Source organism: Mobula birostris, chromosome 9 (genome assembly GCF_030028105.1).
Source record: "Mobula birostris isolate sMobBir1 chromosome 9, sMobBir1.hap1, whole genome shotgun sequence".
Lineage (NCBI taxonomy): Eukaryota > Metazoa > Chordata > Chondrichthyes > Myliobatiformes > Myliobatidae > Mobula > Mobula birostris.
Genome location: NC_092378.1, coordinates 123,906,580 through 123,929,759, shown reverse-complemented (window position 1 = coordinate 123,929,759; position 23,180 = coordinate 123,906,580). Strand labels below are relative to the sequence as shown.

Below are 23,180 nucleotides of genomic sequence, written 5' to 3'. Positions count from 1 at the left end.
GCTAACTTATCAAACCTAGCTCTGTGCTTCCCTGAAATTACTGTGATAAATGTTCTTTCTCCATTTTACAAGACATATAATCTGAATTTGCATTAGAATTTACATTTAAACATTTTAATTGAGTCAATCATAACCATTTTCCTTTGTAAGATATCATGACTGTTCTTCAGGTCCATTTCTAATTTACTAGTGCATATAACCATCTCCTTTTTTTAATTGGCTCTGATAATGCAAAGTGAATAATGAGAATGTAGTAGAATGGTAGCTACTGCTCATAAATTTAATTTCACCTTGTAAATTCTATAGGTTTCTTGTAATTCTCTGTAGTTTTCAAATTAAATTAAACATCTTTTTCTGCAATTGAGTATTGCATATCATTCCTAAGTAATCCACTTTAATATACAGTATATGTAAATTATGATAAAACATAACTATCCATCATAATCAAATTTTTGAATTGTGTGATGAGAATGTAATATTTATATAGTTGAATGATTAATATATAATTAATCTTTAGATCCTAAAACTGATTAATTATAATAATTTAAGATCTCAAAATCTGCAATCTTATTATTCTGGAGCAAGTTTATTATTCTGTTAAACAAAATTTGGGTTGAACTCTTACTTTATGTTGAGATTAATCTCATATAATATTTTCCATTGTTAACCCAATTAAATGGACAAAAGCATACAATAGAAACGTAATGTACACATTATTGATCGAAATTTTGCATTCCAACATTCTCCTATCTGTTTTTCCATAACCAAAAATGAAGCATTTATTGCAAACATTTATGGGAAATTAGCTTCAGTCTACACAAAATCATACCAACAGCATCTAAAAGCATACTGGTGCAGCGCATGCAAACTGGAGTTTATGATTCTGCATTCAATGTACAAACTGCATGTGCATGGATATAGAAATGCAAACAGTCGAGGCTAAATTTATTCAATGGCATATCTTTTAATCGAGTAATTCAATGATATTCAAGAAAAGAACCCTGGTTGCAAGCTATGATACACAAGCCAGTACACTGTACACAACAAAATGCACTAATCAAATCAAAAACCACCAGGCAGCCAAACAAGGCAAAAATCCTTGCCCTGGGGCTTTACTCAAGAAGCCACACAGTGAACTTTTGTGATGGGTCTATTAGAAGTGATATAGTTTTACAGATAAACTGATTCCATCGTGAATATGCACTGACAAAATGACAATCCACCCCTCTTCCCCAAAACCAATAAGGTACAAAAGGGCTTCAGAGTACTACAAAGTGTGAAATGACAAAGGGTCAGCACAAATCCTTCATATTGCCATTAGTACTTACATACTCTTCAATGAACATGCTTTCAGCAAACTTGGTGACAAAATTTTAGCTATGGACATGCATTATGTAATACACAGTGGGTTAAGTCATTTGTTCTGCTATTTATGATTCTGCTTAAAGATGAGAGCAGTTTACCTTTCTGAAACAAGCTTAGCATATGTTAGGGGTGTAATACTGATGCCTGTATGTTAAGTTAACTGTGTTCAGTAATCTGTTGCTGTTTGAGTACTTGATACAAACAACGACTGACTCTGGCTCTCGTGGATTTAACTAGTCATGATATTTGTGACCAATATTTTGGTATCAATTTATTTCTGTGCCATCATTCATGTGACTTTGCTGCATTCCAAAAGTGCTTCTGATAAAAATTTACTTGTAAACTATCAAAAATGCAGAAAATTGCAAAACGGTATTAAAAATTAATACTGAAAGAGGCACGCTTTTTGTATATTTAGATATGCTTTTTGCATCAGAAATATTCAAAATAAGTCCATGATAATAAAATGCAATAGAACAAAATGTCAAAGAACAACACAGTTTTATATGCAGATGTCATTGCATTCGAAGTTTTGTGCAAACGTGCAAACAACATACATCCACCTTTCACATAACACAAATAAAACAATGTGAGGAGTGATTATAAATTAGAAAACAATAGTATACTGTAGTTTCATTAATTCAAAGCATTGCTTACACAGGAAACTCTACGGCCTTAACACTCCTGAACCTTCCGAAGCAAAGATAAACAAGGCAATCAGTAGATTTAGGACTTTCAGATATTTATTGTTAAAATTAGTCAACAATGCATTGAATTAGGATGTTAGACAGCTATTATTTAGTACCGCTGTAACCATACCATATTTTGTTACTGGCACTATAAATATCTCTGTATATTTAAAATTACCACATCGCAATTAAAAGGCCCTATTTGCTTTTCCAATTTAAACATTATTTTCAGCTATTACTAGGCATACAATAGATATCTAATAGGTTCTACAATAGCCACTAATTCTCATTGCATTACAGAATACAAGTAATTGTCCCTTCACTGCTACTTCAGAAGATACACCAAAAAAATACATAGAGGAATTCTACTGACTGAATTTAAGAGAGACAGGGAAAAAGATTTTGATTTTACAGAAAATTTCATCAGGTTTCCACAAATATTAGGGAAGCTCCATCACAGTCCCTAAGCCAATAGTACAGCAGAGATTGAAACAAACCTGAAACAAGTCAATCCTCTGCATGGACACTTATGGGGAAGGGAATGTTCAATTCAAAGAATGTCATGATAAAAAACTTAAAAAGGGTCACCACAGAGCAACTTTTTTCTAACTATATAAGGCTACTTTATTGAATTTCAGTGTTAAAAATAACAAAAGTTACCATTTTAAAGCCCATTCTGTGAAATTGATCAGTAGATCTCAAATAAATGAATAAACAGCAAAATGAAAAAAAGCTATAGATTGTCAATCAAAACTCCATCTGGGACCTGGAAAGCATTGATAAAGATACTGCGTGCCAATTACAAAGGTAATTCTCTTATCCTCTGGCAAGATATTTGAGAACAGAGATGGAAAATGATGGTGTGTTGTTAGGATCGATTACTCCTGCTGGGAATCCATGCGACATGTCAGTTGGTGTAAGTATGAAAACTTCAAGGGTCAATTGTGCTAACAAATTGTGAAAGGGTAAGGGGAACTTTAGTTTGCTGTGTCAGATTAATCTATTTTATAAGATGGAAATCCGAGTCCACAATTGACTTTGAAAACTCCTACACTACTAAGTGTTGAGTTTTATAAGAACGTGGTTTTAATACCAATGTGTCACCAGATGAAAGAACAGTTGGTTCAAAAGATTTAACAGATTGATTTCATTAAAGAGAACACTGAAGGTAAAGAAATTGCTGAAAAAAAATCTTCATTAACCAGGCAAACGCCAGTATCTTATCAAACTATCAAAACAAATAAAGACATAATTACCAGATGTGAGTTACTAGAAGATAAGAACATCTATTCTGAATACTCACAGAATATTATAAGTTCTTACTAACCCAATTCTTGAGAAAAGTTGTTGCTTAAATATGAAAGGTTAATCATATAGATGCTATAATGATACATTAGAGTGATAAATTCCACTGTGGTTAATAGGTCTGCTTCACATGGATGAGGTATGGCTTCTTAGGACAGGGCAAAATATGGTGGGACCCTCCAGTCTCGTCATGCTTGAGGTCAGATTGGAGGGGGATGCTTGATCTTGAATAGTCATATGGCATTATGAATTTAATTCATATTTTGGAAAAAAGTCTTCAAAATTTATTGACAGTATTGATGACACTTACACACTGCTGTAAGCAATGCAAATGGAAGGGCCCATTTTACCATGGATCAGATCTAACACCCTTCAGATGAAACATCATTGATCCAGACAATTATCATCTATTTAAACCACTTTCCCTTCCTAATCATTAACACAAATGTTCAATAGTGCAGAAAAAAAAGTTTAATTATCAGCCAAAGTAGCATGTAAAACTGCTTCTGATCTATTTTTGAAACAGTGCCAGTGATGTGACTGAGAGATAAATTTAAGTAAAGAGCTAGATTTTCTGATCAATGTTAATCCATATCTACTTGTCTTATTTTCTTAAAGTAATTTAAATTCTTTCATCCAAACTCTTCTCAATAACTTTGTTTCCAAATGACATATTTTGCAACTGATAGTAACTTGCTAAATCCTCCAAATACCAGTATGCAAGTACATACCAAATATGGGATTATGTTATCCACATCAAAGTAATTTCTACTCTAATCTCAAATGGCGTCAAAATGAATACAAGTGGCATTAGAGATGAAGGCAAAAATCAGCCACCGTTCCTGACCATGAGTATTTCCCACAATTCTTACTGTGGTGACATAACATAAAGTGTGATGTTCCTCATTTTAGGCACAGAAGGAGTGAGCAGCCAGTGCCTTTTTCCCCCTGGATGCAATGGCATTGGTGAGTGGAGTCAAGTTGAGGGGAGATATCAGTGACAGGTTTTTACACAGGGAATGATAAGTGACTGGGGAAGCGATGGTAGAGGTTGATACATTTAAGAGACTTTTAGATAGGCACATGGATGAAAGAAAAATGGAAGGTTATGGGGTATGTATGAGGGACGGACAGCAGCAATTGAAACCACAGTACCTATCAGGTCAGCACAATATCGTGGGCTGAAGGGCCTATACTGTGTTTAATATTCATAATGAAAGTGCTTGGTATTTGTTCTTCTGTTCGTAAGAAACAGCATAGTGACAGGCTCTTCAGCCTACCATTCCCATGCTCATCAGGAACCATTGCCCCACAATAATCCTATTTTTATTCTTCCCACACAACACACGATGGGCAAATTACAGTAATTGAATTATCCTAAACTAGCATGTAGGAGGGATGTAGAATACCCAGAGGTAATCCACAGATATACACAGAGAATGTGTAGACAGTGTCCGAGGGGTGAGGATTGAACCCTGGTTCCTGGAGGTGTAAATCATCAGTTTAACTGCTGCACCACTGTATGACCTGAGCAATTGAGTGATGTGTGCATTTTGGATCTTCTACAGAAGATCTAATTAATTACATGGTGCAAGTTCCTTTCTTTGGTGATTTAGCAAATAAGCAGAGCGTTTGGTTCATTTGTCTCTGTTGCTGCTCTTTCCCTATAAAGCTCCCTCCCAATCTATCCGATCTAATTCTATCAAAGTATCTTTCCATGTTCTCCCTGCTGTGCTTATCCAGCTTCCTCTGAACAATACAGGATATTTTTCACCTTAAAAATTGCTGACTTGCAAATCATTTGTGAGATTGCACTGTCAAGATGCAAGTTACATATGCAAATTACTCTGGACTGACTAACATAATTCAGCACATCTTTTACTGGGGGAATAAGCAATATACAAGGCCTGAAACATTAATCAACAAGGAGTAAACTGTGTCACACCTCAGACCTCAGCTGATTGAGATGTCAGCATTGGCCACTGTTTACAGTATTGATCTGTAATCCAAGACATGACAGGGGAAGTTATTGAAAACAATATTGTCATCCCAGCTTGCAGTGTCTGACATCAGGGAAGAAAAATGTATTTTATCTGGGGAATAGACCATTAGTGGGTAGAAGAGAAAGTGTCATTGAGTGCTTGAGTGTCTAACAGGATGAAGCTCGAAGGAGCCTCGAGTAAACCTGAGCTGAGCTATACAAAGTATGAAATTATATTCAGGAATGTTATTAGTAAGCCGGAGATATTTTTCCCTTCCATACTGCAGAGGGTGAAATTAAAATGTTCCTGTACTGTAATATGACAACAATTTCTGCTTAATAACGGAAGTTGAGATATTTTTTGAAAGAAGTTCAATTCACATTTATTCATTCTGTACAGTTTGATTCAGACTGAGGTAAAGCAGTCAAATCCCAGCAATTTGCTCATTCCTATTCTGATTCTGTTGGGCTTTTTTGGGAGATTTTCAGTTTAAATTGATACATTAACCTTTTACTGAAATGGTAAATAAGAGTTTAATCATTGTGAATTATAAATGTTTTTTTAAAAATATCTTTCTTAACCAGGACATCTAAATTAACAGCTTCTGTGGAAATGGCATAACAGACATCAATGGCCATCTTTGAAATGATGCCATAACTCCTCCAGGGTGGAGCAGCCATATCACTCTGATGTCACACATTCATGGTTTAATTATTTGATTGAATGATAGTTATCATTTATGAGATGCCATGTGAACCAGTTCCTTTTTATCCCAGCGATGAATCACACGAATAACAACACAGTAAATCAATGGCGGAGTGGCTTCCTTACCTGTCGCTGTAGGCAGCAGCAGTGGCAGTAGCAGGTTGGGCATACCTGTAGGCAGCATACCCACCCTGGAAAAAAAGGATAGCCTCAGTCCATCTGCAATCTCACAGCACAGCTTTCCCAGTATCTTCAACACTTATGGAAGCAGATTAACATTTATGCCTCGAATAATTATCTCACAATTCATGAACCCAGAGACAACAAGAATTTTTAAAAAAATTTGTTTGCTGTAAGACAGATATAATTTTCAATTCTATTGTACTAAAACTTATCACATAATTTTCCATGCCAGATCTGGCCTATTGATCTAAAGTCGAAAGATATTTTGCATGTGATGAAATGAATAAACAATATCTCATACCCTTACACTTTTAACATTTTCAAGGAAAAAGAATTCTGTCTTAATCATCCAAACCAGTGTAACTGATGGGACGTGTATTTTCTCAAATAATGTGTGTTCTGATAGTTAAAATTCAAAGTAGACACCGGCATCCTTCATTTTTTAAATAAACCTAAGTAGCCAAAGGTAAAGTACACGGACAGTGTAGAGACGCATTGCAGTGGTGTACCAGAACACTGAATCATTCAGTTTTCGATGTTACTTTATGCTTATTACTTCCCATGTATAGGATCTCCTGTCTTGGCCAGATCATTAGTGGGGAATATTGAGTAAGGTGCAAATATGTTACCTCTAGAATAACCAAATACATATTTTAATGGCATTCTAAATTATTACACCTTGAAATACTATTGGTTTATATTGTTTAAGTCCAAGTTCAGAACTGTTAAAAAATATAAGCTTTTACCCTTGTGACAATCTTTGAATTTGAAATAAGTAACTTTGATGTTTTTCATTTTTAATGGTTTAGATGTTCATCACAAAAACAAAGCATCCAAAAGAGAAAGAAACTTAATTTCCAAATGAATTTGAGTTTTGTAATTGGGAAATGTGACCACATTTCTATTTATTATTCAATATAAGGCTATGTATATTGATTTTATTCAACAATAGCTTCCTGCATTGTGTAAAGATATTATCTCCTGCTAAACAAGTGTTGAAAATACTGAAAGATCCAATATAATTTTCTTGAGAAACGCTAATATATTGATCCATTTGCATTTGTTGGCTCCGTTATTAAAACAGATTATTTAAAAACATGGAAATTGGAATTAAGTCATTGGAGTACAAATTATTTTAATTAAATTAGCTCTTGCTAATTTTTAAAGTTTGGATAATTATGGATCTTCAATTAAGCAACAGGACAAACAAATGCACATTTAAAATGAATTGTGGGCAGTGATGCATCAATTGTCAAACTGTGAGAATGGCAGAGGCCTCCTGTTCAATGGGCCAGAATGTTATATCAACCATTTCTAAATTATCTCAGCATGCCAATTAACATACAGAATCCAGTCTCTGTAGATAAAGCAAACACCATTTACGATCCAATTAAAATGTGGTTGGAAGTGGCCATCCCACCATCCTTTGGGACAGCCTCCTTACTGTGTATTCTTTCAAGTGCAGTGGAAGAAATAAGAATTATGAAAGTCCTGATCACTAAGCATTCAGCCAAGATTTCCTGTTCAATATTAACATACATTCACAGTAATTTTGCCACTATTCACCCCGAGCTCTAGTTGTTTAGCAAACCCAAACTGTCCCAAAAGGGCATAAATGTTCATTCAAGATAAACCCTTCCTGCATTGATAAATGCCCCCTTTATTTCACAAATAGTAAAAACATTTGGTAGCAATCCACATTCACTGTGACATTTCGCTCATCATCCAGTACTCCATACCTGTGGTAACTTATTGCCAAACACAGGTTCTCGATACACTATTCTATAATGAAACAGAAATAATGTTTTGAATGTAAAAAGAATGAATAACCCATGAACCCAATAAGCCATTCCTCTTCAAGTTTGCCTTTGGTTTTGAACCATTGAAAGTCTAAAAATCTACACAAATTAAGTATCACCAAATCAACAAAAATACATAGGCAGTGTGTGAGTTATGGGGTAAGATTTTCACACTGTCTTTTTTTTCTCTTAAACTGAAAGCGTGCCATCCTTTATTAAAATTTTACACAACCTAATTTTTCATAGTCTCTGGAAGATGAATTGTAATGGCTTCGAAGCCAGAATGTAATTTATATTTCCTAATGTTGTCTAATGCATTTTTTATATTTGCATCAATTAAATTTAATCAATTTAAACTTGGAGGCTAAGTCCTAATTGTACTACTTCAGCAGAAAAAAAAATCCAACGCATGCTGCTTCCATGGGGAAATTGTAATGGTACTATTTTTCAATTCAATATAAAATGTATTTTTTTACACAGAGTACTGACTATAGGTGTACTTTGCATTCATATATTTTGAAATTTGTTGATTTCAGAGACAGAAGAAATTATATTTGTCTGCATTAAAGTTCTATAAATCATGTCTTGGACAATAAGTAATGATAATTGTAAAAGTAAGAGAATTAAAAAGCTTTGGACATGGAACAAAAGAAATGATTCTAAAGACCCTTCTGATCTGGAAGTAGAAGTTATTCAGTTTCCTTCTCACTAGCAAATCTTAATTTCTTAAAATACATGGGATTTGGTAACCTCAACATGGAAAATACTAAAAGCTGAAATATTTCCTGTCCTTCTTAAATATTCATTCTTATTTCTACACAACCTCCTTCTGGGTAATAGCAAAGCAAGTAGCCTGAAGTCATCAATTCTGACTCATTTCATTCAACAGAATTTACTCTTCTAGTTCCTTTCCATAAAACTTGGATTTTTCTGGCAGTTCTTCAAGAAATGCTGAGCATTGTACAACGTAAGTATGAGTAAGTTTTCAGACTCTTGGATGAGTGTGGAAATCCTGGACTTCATTGGTGAAGTCATGGCTTCTCTATGTCATAGATCTCCCCATGAGTCTGATAACTAAGCAGGAGCTTGCTGTGATTTCCAGCAGCTACCCTGGGACTCTGCTGTTAGATCTAGTGATCTTGAGGAAGAAAGGTAAAAACACATAGATAAGTTGAATTCTTCTCAATTGTATTAATTTAATTTCCAACTGTCATTTGTTCTATGTTTTATTATTTACAAATGGATTTAGTTGATTTACATTCAGTACTTTAGGCTTTCCCCCCTTAGATTGGATGAGACTGGAACTAGAGATCATAAGTTTAGGGTAAAAGGTGAAATATTCGAGGGGAAACTGAGGGAAATTTTATTCACTCAGTGGGTGGTTGGTGTGAGTGTGAAATGAGCAGTCAGCAGAATTGATAGTTTAGGTTCAGCTCCAACATTTAAAAGAAGTGTGGATTGGTGTATGGTGTTTGGAAGAATATGGACTGAGTGCAGGTAGATCAGATAGGCATGGACTGGATGGGCCAAGGGGGCTGTTTCTGTACTGTGCTACTCTATAACTATAACTTATTAAAAAATTAGGTTTTTAAAAATTTTGCGGATAAGCGCATTCAGAAGCATTAAAGCATATGAACATTTTGACAGGTGCAAAGTTTGACTCAGGGCTTTTCAGACTGTCAAAGATTTCTAGCGTTGTCGTGTATGACTCTGTGGACCTGTGTGTACTCTGGACCTCATTGCAGGTCTCCTAACCTGTCTGCACCAGCAATATCATCCTACCCAATCTGGTCAAGGAAAGTTTGGTTTGTGAACCTGAGCAGCATAACTCACTCTAGAAAATCTTAGACAATGAATATTATAGTGTTGGAGCATTCCGCTACAAGGATCTTTCTAGTAACTCGGCTGGATACTGGGAGATCATTTTCTGGGAACTCACTGATTTTAAATATGACTTTGAGTATTTAATTTGGATCCTGACTCCTAGCAACTGACCCTATAGATCCTTTTGTTTGCATGACTCAGCGCACCAATCATAAAGTATGAAATATGCCAACATTGCCTGAGGTAGGAAAACTAAGTAATGGCAATGGAAGCAGGAGAAAATAATATTTTATTCTCCCCTTGCCCATCTGTCACTATAATGAGCAACAGAACCATTATTCTTATACTACAAAATCCGCAGTTATCACATTCATTTAAACACTAGAAAATGTGTACATAACCAAAAATAAATATGACATGAAACTAAATGAAAAGAATAGCCTTAACAAAATAAAACATCTGTAGTTTCATCCATTAATGGTTAAACCAAAAATGATACCTGTTGTGCTGTTATTTTAATATTTGCTTGATGTGTATTTAGAAATTATGAATCTGAGAAGTGTACAGGATAATAAGCCAAACTACTATTTCAGTCCTATATTGTGAAAAATATTTGTGGAAATGAACAGTGAGTTTTGGGATAATGTAGATTTTGTGTAATGCTTTCTGGAAGGTTTTAACACAATGTAAAATCTGAGATGCACAGCAGAGAAAACTTGTAAGAAGAATGGCTTTGGTAATGAAATAAAGAATGGCATGCGCATCACAAATACTTACATAAATATCTGCACCATAAAATCCATCCTGGTAAACAACACTGCAAAGATTCACACACAAAAAGAAACATTTCTTTTAGTTCATTTTCACGTGCTAGGGAGATAGCAAGTATTTCACCAAAAAAGATAAGACTACTGGAAAAATAAATATGGTAACATTGATGTTTAAGTATTTGAACATATAGGAATTTACTTGATCTGACTACAGCATTAATGAAAAAATATCATACATTAAGAACCAAGAAATAAGCTAGTGTAAACAACGACATAAAAGATACTAATAAAACATATACTCTGTGTCCACTTTATCAGGCCCACCTGTACATCTGCCCGTTATACCTGCCGATATCAAACATATGGCAGCTGCTCAATGCGTAAAAGCATGCAGACATGGTCAAGAGGCACAGTTGCTGTTCAGGTCAAGTTTCAGAATGAGGAAAGAAATGTGATCTAAGTGACTTTGACTGTGTAATGATCGTTGGTGCCAAAACGTATCTCAGAAACTACTGCTCTCCTGGGATTTTCACGCACAGCAGAGTTTACAGAGAATGGTGCGAAAATTGAAAAAAACTCCAGTGAGCGGCAGTCTGTGAGCGAAAGTGCCTTGTTAGTGAGAGAGGTCAGAGGAGAACAGCCAGATTGGTTTCATCTGACAGGAAGGCGACAGTAACTCACATAGCCACGCATAACCACAGTAGAGGAGCACCTCTGAATGCTACAGCAGCAGAAGATCATGAACACACACTCAGTGGCCACTTCGTTAGGTACGGGCAGTACTGTGTGTATCGTATTGGTTTACTTGTTATGCTGCAATATTGCCCTGTCAATTATTTCTGGGATAAAATCAAAGTACTTTGTGTATGGGGCCTTTGAAATAATTGCCAACAAATTGAAGCAATTAATGTTTAAGCAAATTATGGAAACTCCCTCCTTAATAAAATATCTTGAAAGAATTAATTCCTTTAAAGGACTATAGTTAGTAGTGGCACGAATGTGAACAATTCTCCTCTTTGTTGCCAGTTGTAATATAGGCTGCATACAACTCAGGGCCAGCGGGATTGACTGAAAATTTAGCCAAAAAAATTAGGCATTGTAAAAGTTTTTATCCGCTGTTCAAATGCCGAACCGCTCCGATCTGCAGCAATTCTCCATTGAGCACCCAAATGGGAAGATATGTCACTGGAGACAGACAAGAGGAAGGAAGGTGTCACAGACAGCAGTGCAGCAATGATTGCAGTCACAGATCCCGGGCCAGAAACATTTTACAGATGACATTCATTGTCCTGGTGACTTTCTAGTTGCACCTGCATTCATGTGCCACACCTTAACATTAGGGTTTGGCAAAAAACCTTCTGAACCTTCACTGAGAACAGTGTGGAGCATCGGTGAGGGGCCCCTCTATAAACTGTGACAACATCACCTTGAGGGTTGCAGAGCAACATGGGGAAAACCTCCATCAACTGAAAAAAGTTCCACTCCATCAATGAGCAGCTTGTGTGTAATTACAACTTGAAAATCCTGATGATTGATTCAAAATACCCAGGATTCAGCTCAAATGCTTTTATCACCTGGCAGTCCAATTGGCCCTCAATCCCTAATGCATCCTCAGGTCAGGATGAGCCTGCTCTGCAATAACAAATGGTCTGGATTTGTACTGGCTTTAACCATCCTAAATAACCCGGCACTGCTAGTGGCTGTGCAAAGAAGCAGAGGAACACAAGCATCAGGAAGAGCATATGGAGCTATAGGAGGGGCTAAAAGATAAAATCAACAGCTCCACTCTTGGCTAGGCAGATGGAGATTGGTCAATTTGACTGTTTTCATTAACGTTCAACTCTGAGGTCACATCTGGTCTCCTTCATGTTCATTATGCCAGTATCCCTTGGGCCAAAGACAAAGATTGCCACATTTAAGATCTAGGCCGCAGATCACAGAATAGTTTAACACGTGCCCTTCACCCCACAATGTTGTGCAAATTAATTAAGTTAAAAGTGCCTAATTAAACTAATCACTTCTGCCTGCACATGATCCATTCCATTCTTCGCATTTTCATGTGCCAAATCTGACAGTCGATTAAATACCTCTATTGTATCTGTTCCCACTACCATCCTGGCACCCACCACTCTCTTTGTAGAAAACTTCCCGCACATCTCCTCCAAACTTACCCCGTCACTTAAAAAGCAGGCCCTTGAGCATGAGACACTTTGACCCGAGGAAAAAAGGCACTGGCTGTCTATCTCTATCTCTCATAATTTTATGAATTTTATTGTGTTTTTCTTCAGCCTCTGCTGCTCCAGAGAAAACGACCTGAGTTTGTCCAACCTCTCCTTGTAGCTCATACTCTCTAATGCAGGTATAATCCTGATAAAGCTCTTCTGCACGCTCTCCATAGCCTTCACATCCTTCCTTAAATTAGGAAGTGGCCAATTCAGTTTTATAAAGTTGCAACATAACTCTTGAACTCAATGGCTTTCCTTATAATGAAAGCATGTCATACTCCTTCTTCACCACCTTATGAACTTGTGCAGCCACTTTCAAAGACACTCAGTACTTCAATGCAATTGTGTTATCTGCAAACTTACTAACCCACCCATCCACATTTTCATTCAAGTCATGTACATCACAGATAGCAGAGATCCCAGTACGGATCCCTACAGAACACCACTAGTCACAGATCTTCACCCAGAATAAGACCCTTCTACATTCAAAAATGAATTCTAACTTAATACATAAACAGAAATACTAATAATAGCAACAAATAGTCATTCTTGTGCAGTTTATGTCTATCTCATTATGTGCCATGTTGTATGATATGGATGATCCTGATCTTAGGGCAGCAGTAGTATCGTGGCCAGCACAATGCTTTACAGTGCAGGCAACCTGGGTTCAATTCCCATTTCAGTCTGACGGAGTTTATACATTCTCCCCCTGGGTTTCCTCCGGGTGCTCTGGCTTCCTCCCACAGACAAAAGACGTATTGGTTGGTAATTGTAGGATAGATTTAAATTGGGGGAATGCTGGGCAGCATGGCTTGAAGGGCTGGGAGGGCGTACTCTGTGCTATATCTCAATAAATTAAAAATAAATATAAATGATTGTTCCAGGCAAATTTTTCTACAGAGTTAATTTGCATTACCTTCTTCTCTACAAGACAGATGACCCCAGCCATTATCACTACTCTTCAAAGATTTTCTGCCTGGTGTCAGTTGTCACATAACCAGGACTTGTGATATGCTCCAGCTGCTCATACAAACCATCCAGCATCTGCTCCCATGGCTTCACATGACCCTGACCTGGGGGGCCAAGCAGGTGCTACACCTTGGCAAGGTTGCTGAACTGCAGGCCAGTGGAGGGAAGGAGCACTTTTTACCTCCTTCGGTGGAGACATATCCCGAACACACCACCCCACATTCCCATTAGGTACCCATGCTATCCTGTCTGTTGCCTGACAGGAAACAACAAGGGTGCTTGCAGGAACTGGAAAACAAATGATTGCCAGGAAACAAACAGTTTGTGATCAACTCAATCAATGCCTCTCTCCAGGAAAGTCTGACAGCAATCCTGAAGAAATTGTTAGTGGGCTAATCATTGAGTGATCTGACAAACTCAACACAGTTGGCCAAAACCATGAAAGTGACAGTCTGATCAATAAGTATAGCAGTTAGACAGATGTTGGCTTCTTCTGCTGTTGCAATGAAAACAAAAAGCTTCATTCTTCAGATCAGGTGGCATAGAACTAGAACTGACAATCACTTCTTTTCAAAGCCTTAGGCAGACTTGTTGTGGCCTTAATATTGCTCAAAGCCCCCTGGCAGGCAGATCTATTTACCAAGTATGCCCTTGTGCACAGAGATCAGACAACTTCTGCAAACAATCCCATTGTAGTCTTCAACTGAGCCTCTTAAAGCAGGACAAGTCTTTCAGGAATGGCACCTATTTACCAATTTACCCATTCTTTATCCATGGCACATAGGTACCCCATGCTTTACACTCCTACAATAAGTTGATTACCGGAATCCAATTGTTAACTGTGGCAGGTCATGCGATAGCTGTTTTTTTTTAATATCTTTGTTACCTGTTGGCCAGGTGGGAGTTCTTGGAAGGATTTTAAAAAAAAAACTACAGTTGGGCTATGGTGAAGAGCAAACTTGTTGGAAATTAGAAAATGTGCTCCATCCTTACAAAACAAACATGCAAATCAGTAGTGAGAGTGGAATGAGAAGAAAAAGTAGAATATGAGGAGGATAAAGATTTGGGGAAAAAGTTCAACAACATATTCTACAGTTTTATTGTTGCCTGTTGCTAAAGATTTGATGATTATTTGTCTAATTAGGTAAAGGACTCACTTCCTCATGGTAATGTGGAGCTGGAAGTCTTGGTGACCCTGTAGTTTGCTGCAAGTACAAGCAATTTTTCATGGCTTATTCTGCAAAAGAGTGCAAAATGTGTCAACGAAAGCCAAGAAATTTAATCAGGAGTTGGGTCAGGCATGGTTGGATAGTGGGAGCATGTACAGGGTGTGGCTTCGAACAACTGACAATCGTGAGAGGGCATGGTGGTTCATGTGATCATATTTGAAGGGAGTTGCCATCAGGTGAGAAAGGAGGTATCTTTCAATGTAACCTGTGTTTGAGGCATGTGATATGTGTGCATGTATTAGTGTGTGTGAATGCATGCATGTGCTAGTGTGTGTGCATGTGTTTGTGTATGTGTTGTGGGGGAATGATTTTAATCAGTAGTAGTTTTCCAACATTGAATTGAATTCCTTGGGGTTTCATTTCTGGCATTCACTTTTCCTCTGCATCTCCTCCCACCCAATTTCAAACTCATGGCTTGCAGCTTCCTGACACCTTATGAATAGAACAACTCTGTTTTTCTGAAAAATGGGATGGTTGCTCTGTGCTGTGGTCCGTCACCATTTACAATGATGACCAAAGCAAGGAAGTCACTTTTCTCACACACAAAGAATAACCCTAAGAGTTTCAGACTGTGAGCCAATCATCATTGTGTAGATACTGAAATACACTTATAATGTGAGGCCACTAAAAGCATGCTAAGTGCTGGCTGTTCACAGTAATCATGATTAAAAGGAGTAAGCAAATACTTCCTTTGCAACAGTCATCAGCTGATGGTCACACATTGCAACTCCCACAACATTTCACCACTACGATCAACTTTTCCACTTTAGGCCAAAGTTCTAAAGAGTTTCACTTCCTTCTTTAATGGACAAATACAGTAAAAAGTTCCATCATACATTTACTACCGCATTTAATGCTTTCTTTCAGAATTGGGTTTCGCTAGAGATAAACAGATTGTAAGGCTAAGAAATTACCAAAATAATTTGTAAGTTAATTGGTGATTTCAGAAAATCATCTACATTTGTAGGTTCTGTCTAATCAGTCCTTTTCACATTAAATCTTTCCTATTTTCCACCTGTTATGTTTCGTAACTCCAAAACATAAAACTAATTGAAAGAAAAACACGGGAGCTCAGCAGAATGAGCCTTGGTGTCGCTTTTACTTTCAGCAAGGTGTACACATGACATGGTAGCATAATGAGGTATTCCATTCACGTACTTTAACAAATAACAGTAATGAATTAGATAAACAACAAAGAATGCTTAGTCAAACAACATATTTACAATATTCAAGTATTACTACAATACACAACACATACTTTTCCTTTAGTTCTCTCTTCCCCACCAAGCCTTCCTGAATCTTCAACCTACTTATGTTTAAATCTCCTGAAAGGAGGTTGGCCAGAAATGTCACACATTTCACTCAACAGCTGCTTCCTGACCCATTGAATACTATTGGCATTTTCTGTTTTTTATTTCAGAATTTGAGCAAGCGCAGAATCTTATTTTAATTCTAACAATATAGCATGTAAGAAAAAGGATCAGGAGCACGCCATATGTCTTCTTGAGATTGCACCACCATTCCATAAGACCACAGGGCCATTTGCCTCCATGTCCTGCCTTTTAAAAATAGAGATAGCATGTGATTCTACCACTTCTAATAGTGAGTTACTGATATCAACCATTCACTGTGTAAAACACTTTCATCTCAATTCCCCTTCAAAATTCCTTTTTCCCACTTAAACCTCAGCTGCTTTTGGTTTTGCCCCCCACACTATGGGAAAATGATTTTGACTATCTATGCCTCTTCTAATTTTACATACCTCTATCAACTTCTAATGTTCTAATAACGAGACAACTAGAATGGTACGCAATACTTCAAATGGAGTCTAATCAGTGTTTTGTAAAGATGCAATTTTTATATTTTATGCTTCTCTCTATAAAAGAAAGCATTCCATATGCCTTCTTCACCACTCTATCTACCTACCTGCATTGCCACTTTTAGGGAGCTATGGATGTGAACCACAAGGTCCCTCTGTTCATCAACATTCCTAGACACCCTATCATTTACTCAATAGAACACAAAATATATCCATAGCACATAAAATATTTCCATAGACCTATAGAACATTACAGCACAGAAACAGGCCTTTTGGCCCTTCTTGGCTGTGTCGAACTATTTTTCTGCCTAGTCCCACTGACCTGCACCTGGACCATATCCATCCATACACCTCTCATTCATGTACCTGTCCAAGTTTTTCTTAAATGTTAAAAGTGAGCTCGCATTTACCAATTCATCTGGCAGCTCATTCCACATTTCCACCACTCCCTGTGTGAAGAACCCCACCCCCCAATGTTCCCTTTAAACTTTTCCCCCTTCACCCTTAACCCATGTCCTCTGTTTTTTTTTTTCCCCTAGCCTCAGTGGAAAAAGTCTGTTTGCATTCACTCTATCTATACCCATCATAATTTTATATACCCCTATCAAATCTCCCCTCATTCTTCTACGCTCCAGGGAATAAAGTCCTAACCTATTCAACCTTTCTCTGTAACTCAGTTTCTCAAGTCCCGGCAATATCCTTGTAAACCTTCTCTGCACTCTTTCAACCTTATTAATATCCTTCCTATAATTTGGTGACCAAAACTGCACACAATACTCCAAATTCGGCCTAACCAATGCCTTATGCAACCTCACCATAACATTCCAACTCTTATTCTCAATACTTTGATTTATAAAGGCCAATGTACCAAAAGCTCTCTTTACGACCCTACCTGCCTGTGATGCCACTTTTAGGGAATTTTGTATCTGTATTCCCAGATCCCTCTGTTCTACTGCACTCCTCAGTGCCCTGCCATTTACTTCGTATGTCCTACCTTGGTTTGTCCTTCCAAAGTGCAATACCTCACACTTGTCTCAAGTTATTGCACTTGTCAATGTGCAATACACTCACACTTTATCCTTGGTCCTCCATAGATATTGCCTGATTTGCTGAGCTGCCCTAAACTCTTGTGTGAGTTCTGGGAGATATCCTGTATCTAGAGATTTCCTGTGTTTCTATTTACTCTGTATGTCCTATCCCTATGTGGCTTACCAAAATGCAGCACATGCCATTCAATCCCAAATGTCAATGCTCTGCCTAACTTTGCATCCAATTTACATCCTGCTCTCGCCTTAAGAAGTCTCATTCGATCTTCACCTTACCACTAATTTTCATGTCATTGGCAAACATATTAATCATTCCTCCTACATTCACAACTGAGCTATTAAGTATTAAGTCACAAACATTAGGGTCCCAGTGCTGATCCCTGTGGTGTAACAGTGGACAGAGAATTCTTTCACCATCCTCTTGACTGTGTCAATATTGGATCTAATTTGTTTACCTTGGATCCGACGTGCCTTTACCATCTGCTCCAACCTACCATGCAGAACTTTTCAGCCTATCAGCCATGACATATCCAAACTCAGATTCAGTACAACTTGCCATGTTTTCACATATCTCCAGGCTCTTTCACTAGGTTAAGTGGTTCTTGATCTCCCTCTTGAATACATTCAGTGACTCTATTTCATTGCTCGCTGGTAGAAGTTGTTCTCCATTTTGAGAATATTGAGTCAAAATTCTCCATCTCAAAAGACTGACCCTTTTCCCTGATATAGTGTGACTTAGTTCTGGAGAGTTCCCAATATCCACCCGATCAATACCTTTCAGAATTCTACTTATTTCACTCAGCTCAGCTCTCATTGTATAAGGCAGTTCAATCTGCTCAGCCTTTCATCATATAACAACCCCTTCACTTTAACCAAAACCTGGTGAGCTCTCTCTACATTACCTTCAATACAAATAAAGCAACCAGAACTATATGAAAATCTCTAGATATGGTCTTACCACAGCATCCCATAGCATTCCATTAAAGCTTCCCTACTTTGATATTCCATTCCTTACAGTAAGATTAACATTCAATTAGCCTTCCGATTCTCTAGCTGAACTGGCATGTTGACCTCTGTGCTTCACGCACAATTATTCCCTGATCCCTTTGTGCCACAAAACTACACACTGACCCCAGATTTTTCTTTATCCTTGTCAATACGAGGTAATTTTATACCAATTTATATATTCACTTTGATATTAGTTAAGGCAATCCAGCTTTAACTCATTAAGAATTAGGCTGATAGAGAAGACTCTTTATTATTTTCTGTTTGCATTTGAACAGTGATCCAGAAAATCCAATCCCTTTTCCACTTAAATGATGTAAGCAGTTAGTGCAACACTATAACAATTCGGGCATTCTGGAGTTCGGATTTCAAGTCTGCCACTGTCTATAAAGAGTTTGTACAGTATGTTCCTCCTGTGAACCATGTGTGTTTCCTCTGGGTGCTCCAGTTTCCTCCCACAGTCCAAAGATGTACTGGTTAGTAAACCAATTGGTCATTGTAAATTGTGCACTGAAAATTAGGCTAGTGTCAAATAGGTGAGTTGCTGGGCAGTGCGGCTCATTACTCCAGAAGGGCCGGCTTTGCCAAATAAATAAATCATTTGTCCACAACCAGATCCAATGAGATCACCTTTAGTTTTATCTGATTAAAAAAAACAGAGAATCTGAACAAAAAAAAAAAAACAGCTTACAAATTTGAAAATGTCAAGGTTCAAGATATGCAAAAAGATTGAAGGGACATCAAGATCAATTTTATTCACATGGACTTGGCTGAAATTGATGTTTTAATTTGGAAGTTTGTTACCTATTAACATATAACAGGTGGGCATTGAACATTAGTTAGGAAGTCCTGTTGTGGGCTTATAAAACTTTAGTTAGGCTGCATTTGAACTCTTGGGCCATTTTGGTTACCCCCATAACAGGAAGAACATGGAGTTTTTGGAGATGCTGCCTGGATCAAAGAATATTAGCTATAGGGAGAGGTTAGTTAGACTTTGATTGTTTTTTCTGGAGTATCAATGCCTAGGGGGGACTTGATACAGGTTAGTAAGATTGTAAAAGACATAGGAAGTGTAGGTAGTCAGAGTTTCTTTTACTCATGAGGGACATGTCAAATGCTAGAGGACATAGTTTTCAGGAGAAAGGGTAAGAATTTAAAGAAGATGTGTGGGGTAAATTTATTTTACACAGTGGGTGGTAGATACTTGGATAATGCTGCCTGAGGAGGTAGTGGATACAGAGACAATGCTGTATTTAGACAAGCAAATAAACTGCAGACAATGGAGCGTATTGGACCATGTGCAGACAGATTCAATTTAGTTTAATCTGGCATCCTGGACAGCACAAACATTGTGGGCTGAAGGGCTGTTGCTGTTTCAATCTGTTCTATGCTTTTTGAAAGCCAGTAAGAGAACTACCTAAAGCAGAAGAGTACATCATGAATTTATGCAACTAAGATACTACTGTGTTTATTGAACACTAACTGCCTCTTAAATTGGATGTGAATAATGAAGCCACCTTGGCTTCTCCCATAAATAAAGGCAGGTTGTCAGCTGGTGGAAACAGATAAGTGGCTTTACCCAGTAAGTCTGGAACTTTCCCTTCTGAGGTAAATAAGAGCAGCTCCCATCACTAATAAAGGAAATCTCTCACAAAGAAGGAGAGAAAGCGGTTCTCAAATGGCTCCCAAAAGCCATCTTCACCTCTTCCATGAGAGAGTTTAGCATTATTTGTCACATGTACATTGAAACATAGAGTGAAATACATTGTTTTGCATCAAATCCAATCAGCAAAGATTGTGTTGGACAGCCTGCATGTGTTGCCATGCTTCTGGCACCAACACAGTATGCCCACAGCTTATTAACCCTGTCTTCGGCCAAATAAAAGGTGGTGATGAGTTAGCACAAGAGGGAGATTGAAAATCTGGCTGAGTGGTGCCACAACAACAACCTCTCACTCAATGTCAGCAGACCAAGGAGCTGATCATTGACTTCAGGAGAAGGAAACAAGAGATCCATAAGCCAATCTTCTTCGGGGGATCAGAGGTGGAGAGGATCAGCAACTTCAAGTTCCTTGGTGTTCTAATTTCAGAGGATTTGTCCTGGGTTCAGTAGTAAATGCCATAACGAAGAAAGCAAGGCAGCGCCACTACTTCTTTAGAAGTTTGTGGAAATTCAGCATAACATATAACCTTTGAGAAACTTCTATAGGTGTCTAGTGGACAGAATATTGGCTGGTTGCATCACTGCCTGGTATGGAAACAAGAATGCTTCTTCATGAAATATCCTACAAAAAGTAATGGATATGGCCTAGTCCATCATGGGCAAAGCCCACCCCACCTCTGAGCACATCTACGTGCAGCGCCGTGGTAGGAAAGCAGCATCCATCATCAAGGGCCCCCACCATCCAGGCCATGCACTCTTCTTGCAGCTGCCATTAGGAAGAAGATGCAGGAGCTGCAGGACCTACACTACCAGGTTCAGGAACAGGTTTTACCCCTCAACCAACAGGTTCTTCAACCAGAGGGGATGACTTTACTCACCTCTTCACCGAACTGTTTCCACAGCCTATGGACTCACTTTCAAGAATTCTTCATCTTGTACTCTTGGCACTTATTGCTTATTATTTATTTGTTTGTTTTCTTTTGTATTTGCACAGCTTGTGTTTTGCACACTGGTTGTTTGTCTGTCCTGCTGGGTGTGGTCTTTCATTAATTCTATTGTATTTCTTGGATTTCCTGTGTATGCCAGCAAGAAAATGAATGTCAGGTTTGATTAATATGGCATATATGAACTTCGACAATTAATTTTCTTTGAACTTTGAAACTCCTCATAGGCAGTGGTAGGAATTGAACCCCAATCTTACTGCTGCCATTGTAAAGTGTTGCACTAATCAAGAGACTCTTCCCAAAGTCCTCCCTGTCTCCTATTTTGCCAAAGTGGCTTGGAGATTTATCCACCATAAGACTATGGTAAAATGGCCTCACTTGGTTTTTCTGACTGTAAAACATGTTCTATGCACAATTGTACATCAATGGGGAGAAGGCAGGAACTGGATATTGATTGTGGATGATCAGCCATGATCACAGTGAATGGCGGTGCTGGCTCAAAGGGCCAAATGGCCTACTCCTGCACCTATTGTCTATTCTCTATTAATTCAAGAGAATGTAATAAACACAAAAAAATTGTCATTAAAAATTAAACTGTGGAAGCAAAAGTGGGAAACGCAAGTCCGTAAAAGCTTATTTTATGGGTTAAAATGATGCAAATAAATTACTCTTGATAAAAAGATAAGATCTGTGTGCGGATTAAACTTCTTGGTAGAGTAGTGGTATGATTTAAGAAATAATTAGAAGCTACACTAAGCAGATGCCAGAGATTTCATGGAGTGTTTGAATTAAGACAGGTTAAACAGTCTTCCTCATTCACATTTTTCATTTGATCCTCAGAAAGCATAGCTTTCCTCCAGTGTGGTTTGCACCAAGTGTTGATGTAATTAAATTTTGTGTGTTGCCGTCTTACCTTTTGCTAAAGCTTTCACGATTTTTGACAATTTAGAATGACTAGAAATAAAAAATCTGACATAAAGCAAATTTACATGAATATAATCATGTTGCCAATGGCACTGGAACAAGAGAACTGGTTTGAAAAGATGCTTAGGGAGCTTTTAGGGTGTTTGCTCCCATTGAAAATTTGTGCTTGTAACCATAGCAACATGGCAACAATCCTCATGTAATATATTGTATTTGGGTCAAATGGAAAACAATAAATTTACTATTTCAAGCTCATCTTTGAACCACAGATATTAACAGAAAGGGTAATGTGATGGAAAAAAAACTCTGCCCACAGGGGGTTAGTTGGTCACTGGAATGCTTTAAGCTGTTTGTTTTACTTAGAAGAATGCCGGCTCAGTTTCCAGCTCTCATTATCTGAGCAGACTAAAGGAAATGGGAAGGAATTAGTCCATGAACTAAATGGATTTACAATACTGCCTATGGGCTAGGAACAGCTGGAACACCTACTCACTGGCCAACTGGCCAAGCACTCCAAAGTTCACCATCCACTGCACTCCTACCCCCCGTGACCTCTAATCCATCAACACAGTCACCTTTGAATTTCTCCACAGCCTCCATGAGCTTCTTTCCCACAACCCAGTCACATCCCCACTTACTAGACATCTCTCTACCCTACACATACCTAACCCTCTCCTCCCTCCAATGATAAGCTTCTCCCCCTTAAACTCCAGGAAACACTGCCTTCTAATGGT

The 23,180-nt window shown here is 37.8% G+C and overlaps 1 protein-coding gene across 8 annotated transcripts in view; it reads right to left on the bottom strand.

The window, feature by feature from the left end:
• Nucleotides 1-23,180, bottom strand: part of rbfox1 (RNA binding fox-1 homolog 1) — a 412,559-nt gene that overhangs the window by 31,732 nt on the left and 357,647 nt on the right. For 7 of the 8 annotated variants that reach the window (XM_072268735.1, XM_072268734.1, XM_072268733.1 and 4 more), the window contains 2 exons: nt 10,630-10,669; nt 6,173-6,237 (listed from right to left, as the gene is read on the bottom strand). The exons of the other annotated variant lie outside the window; for it this stretch is intronic. In XM_072268735.1, coding sequence (XP_072124836.1) covers nt 6,173-6,237; nt 10,630-10,669 — 105 coding nt within the window. The remainder of the gene's footprint in view (nt 1-6,172; nt 6,238-10,629; nt 10,670-23,180) is intronic. 8 annotated transcript variants of the gene reach the window in all.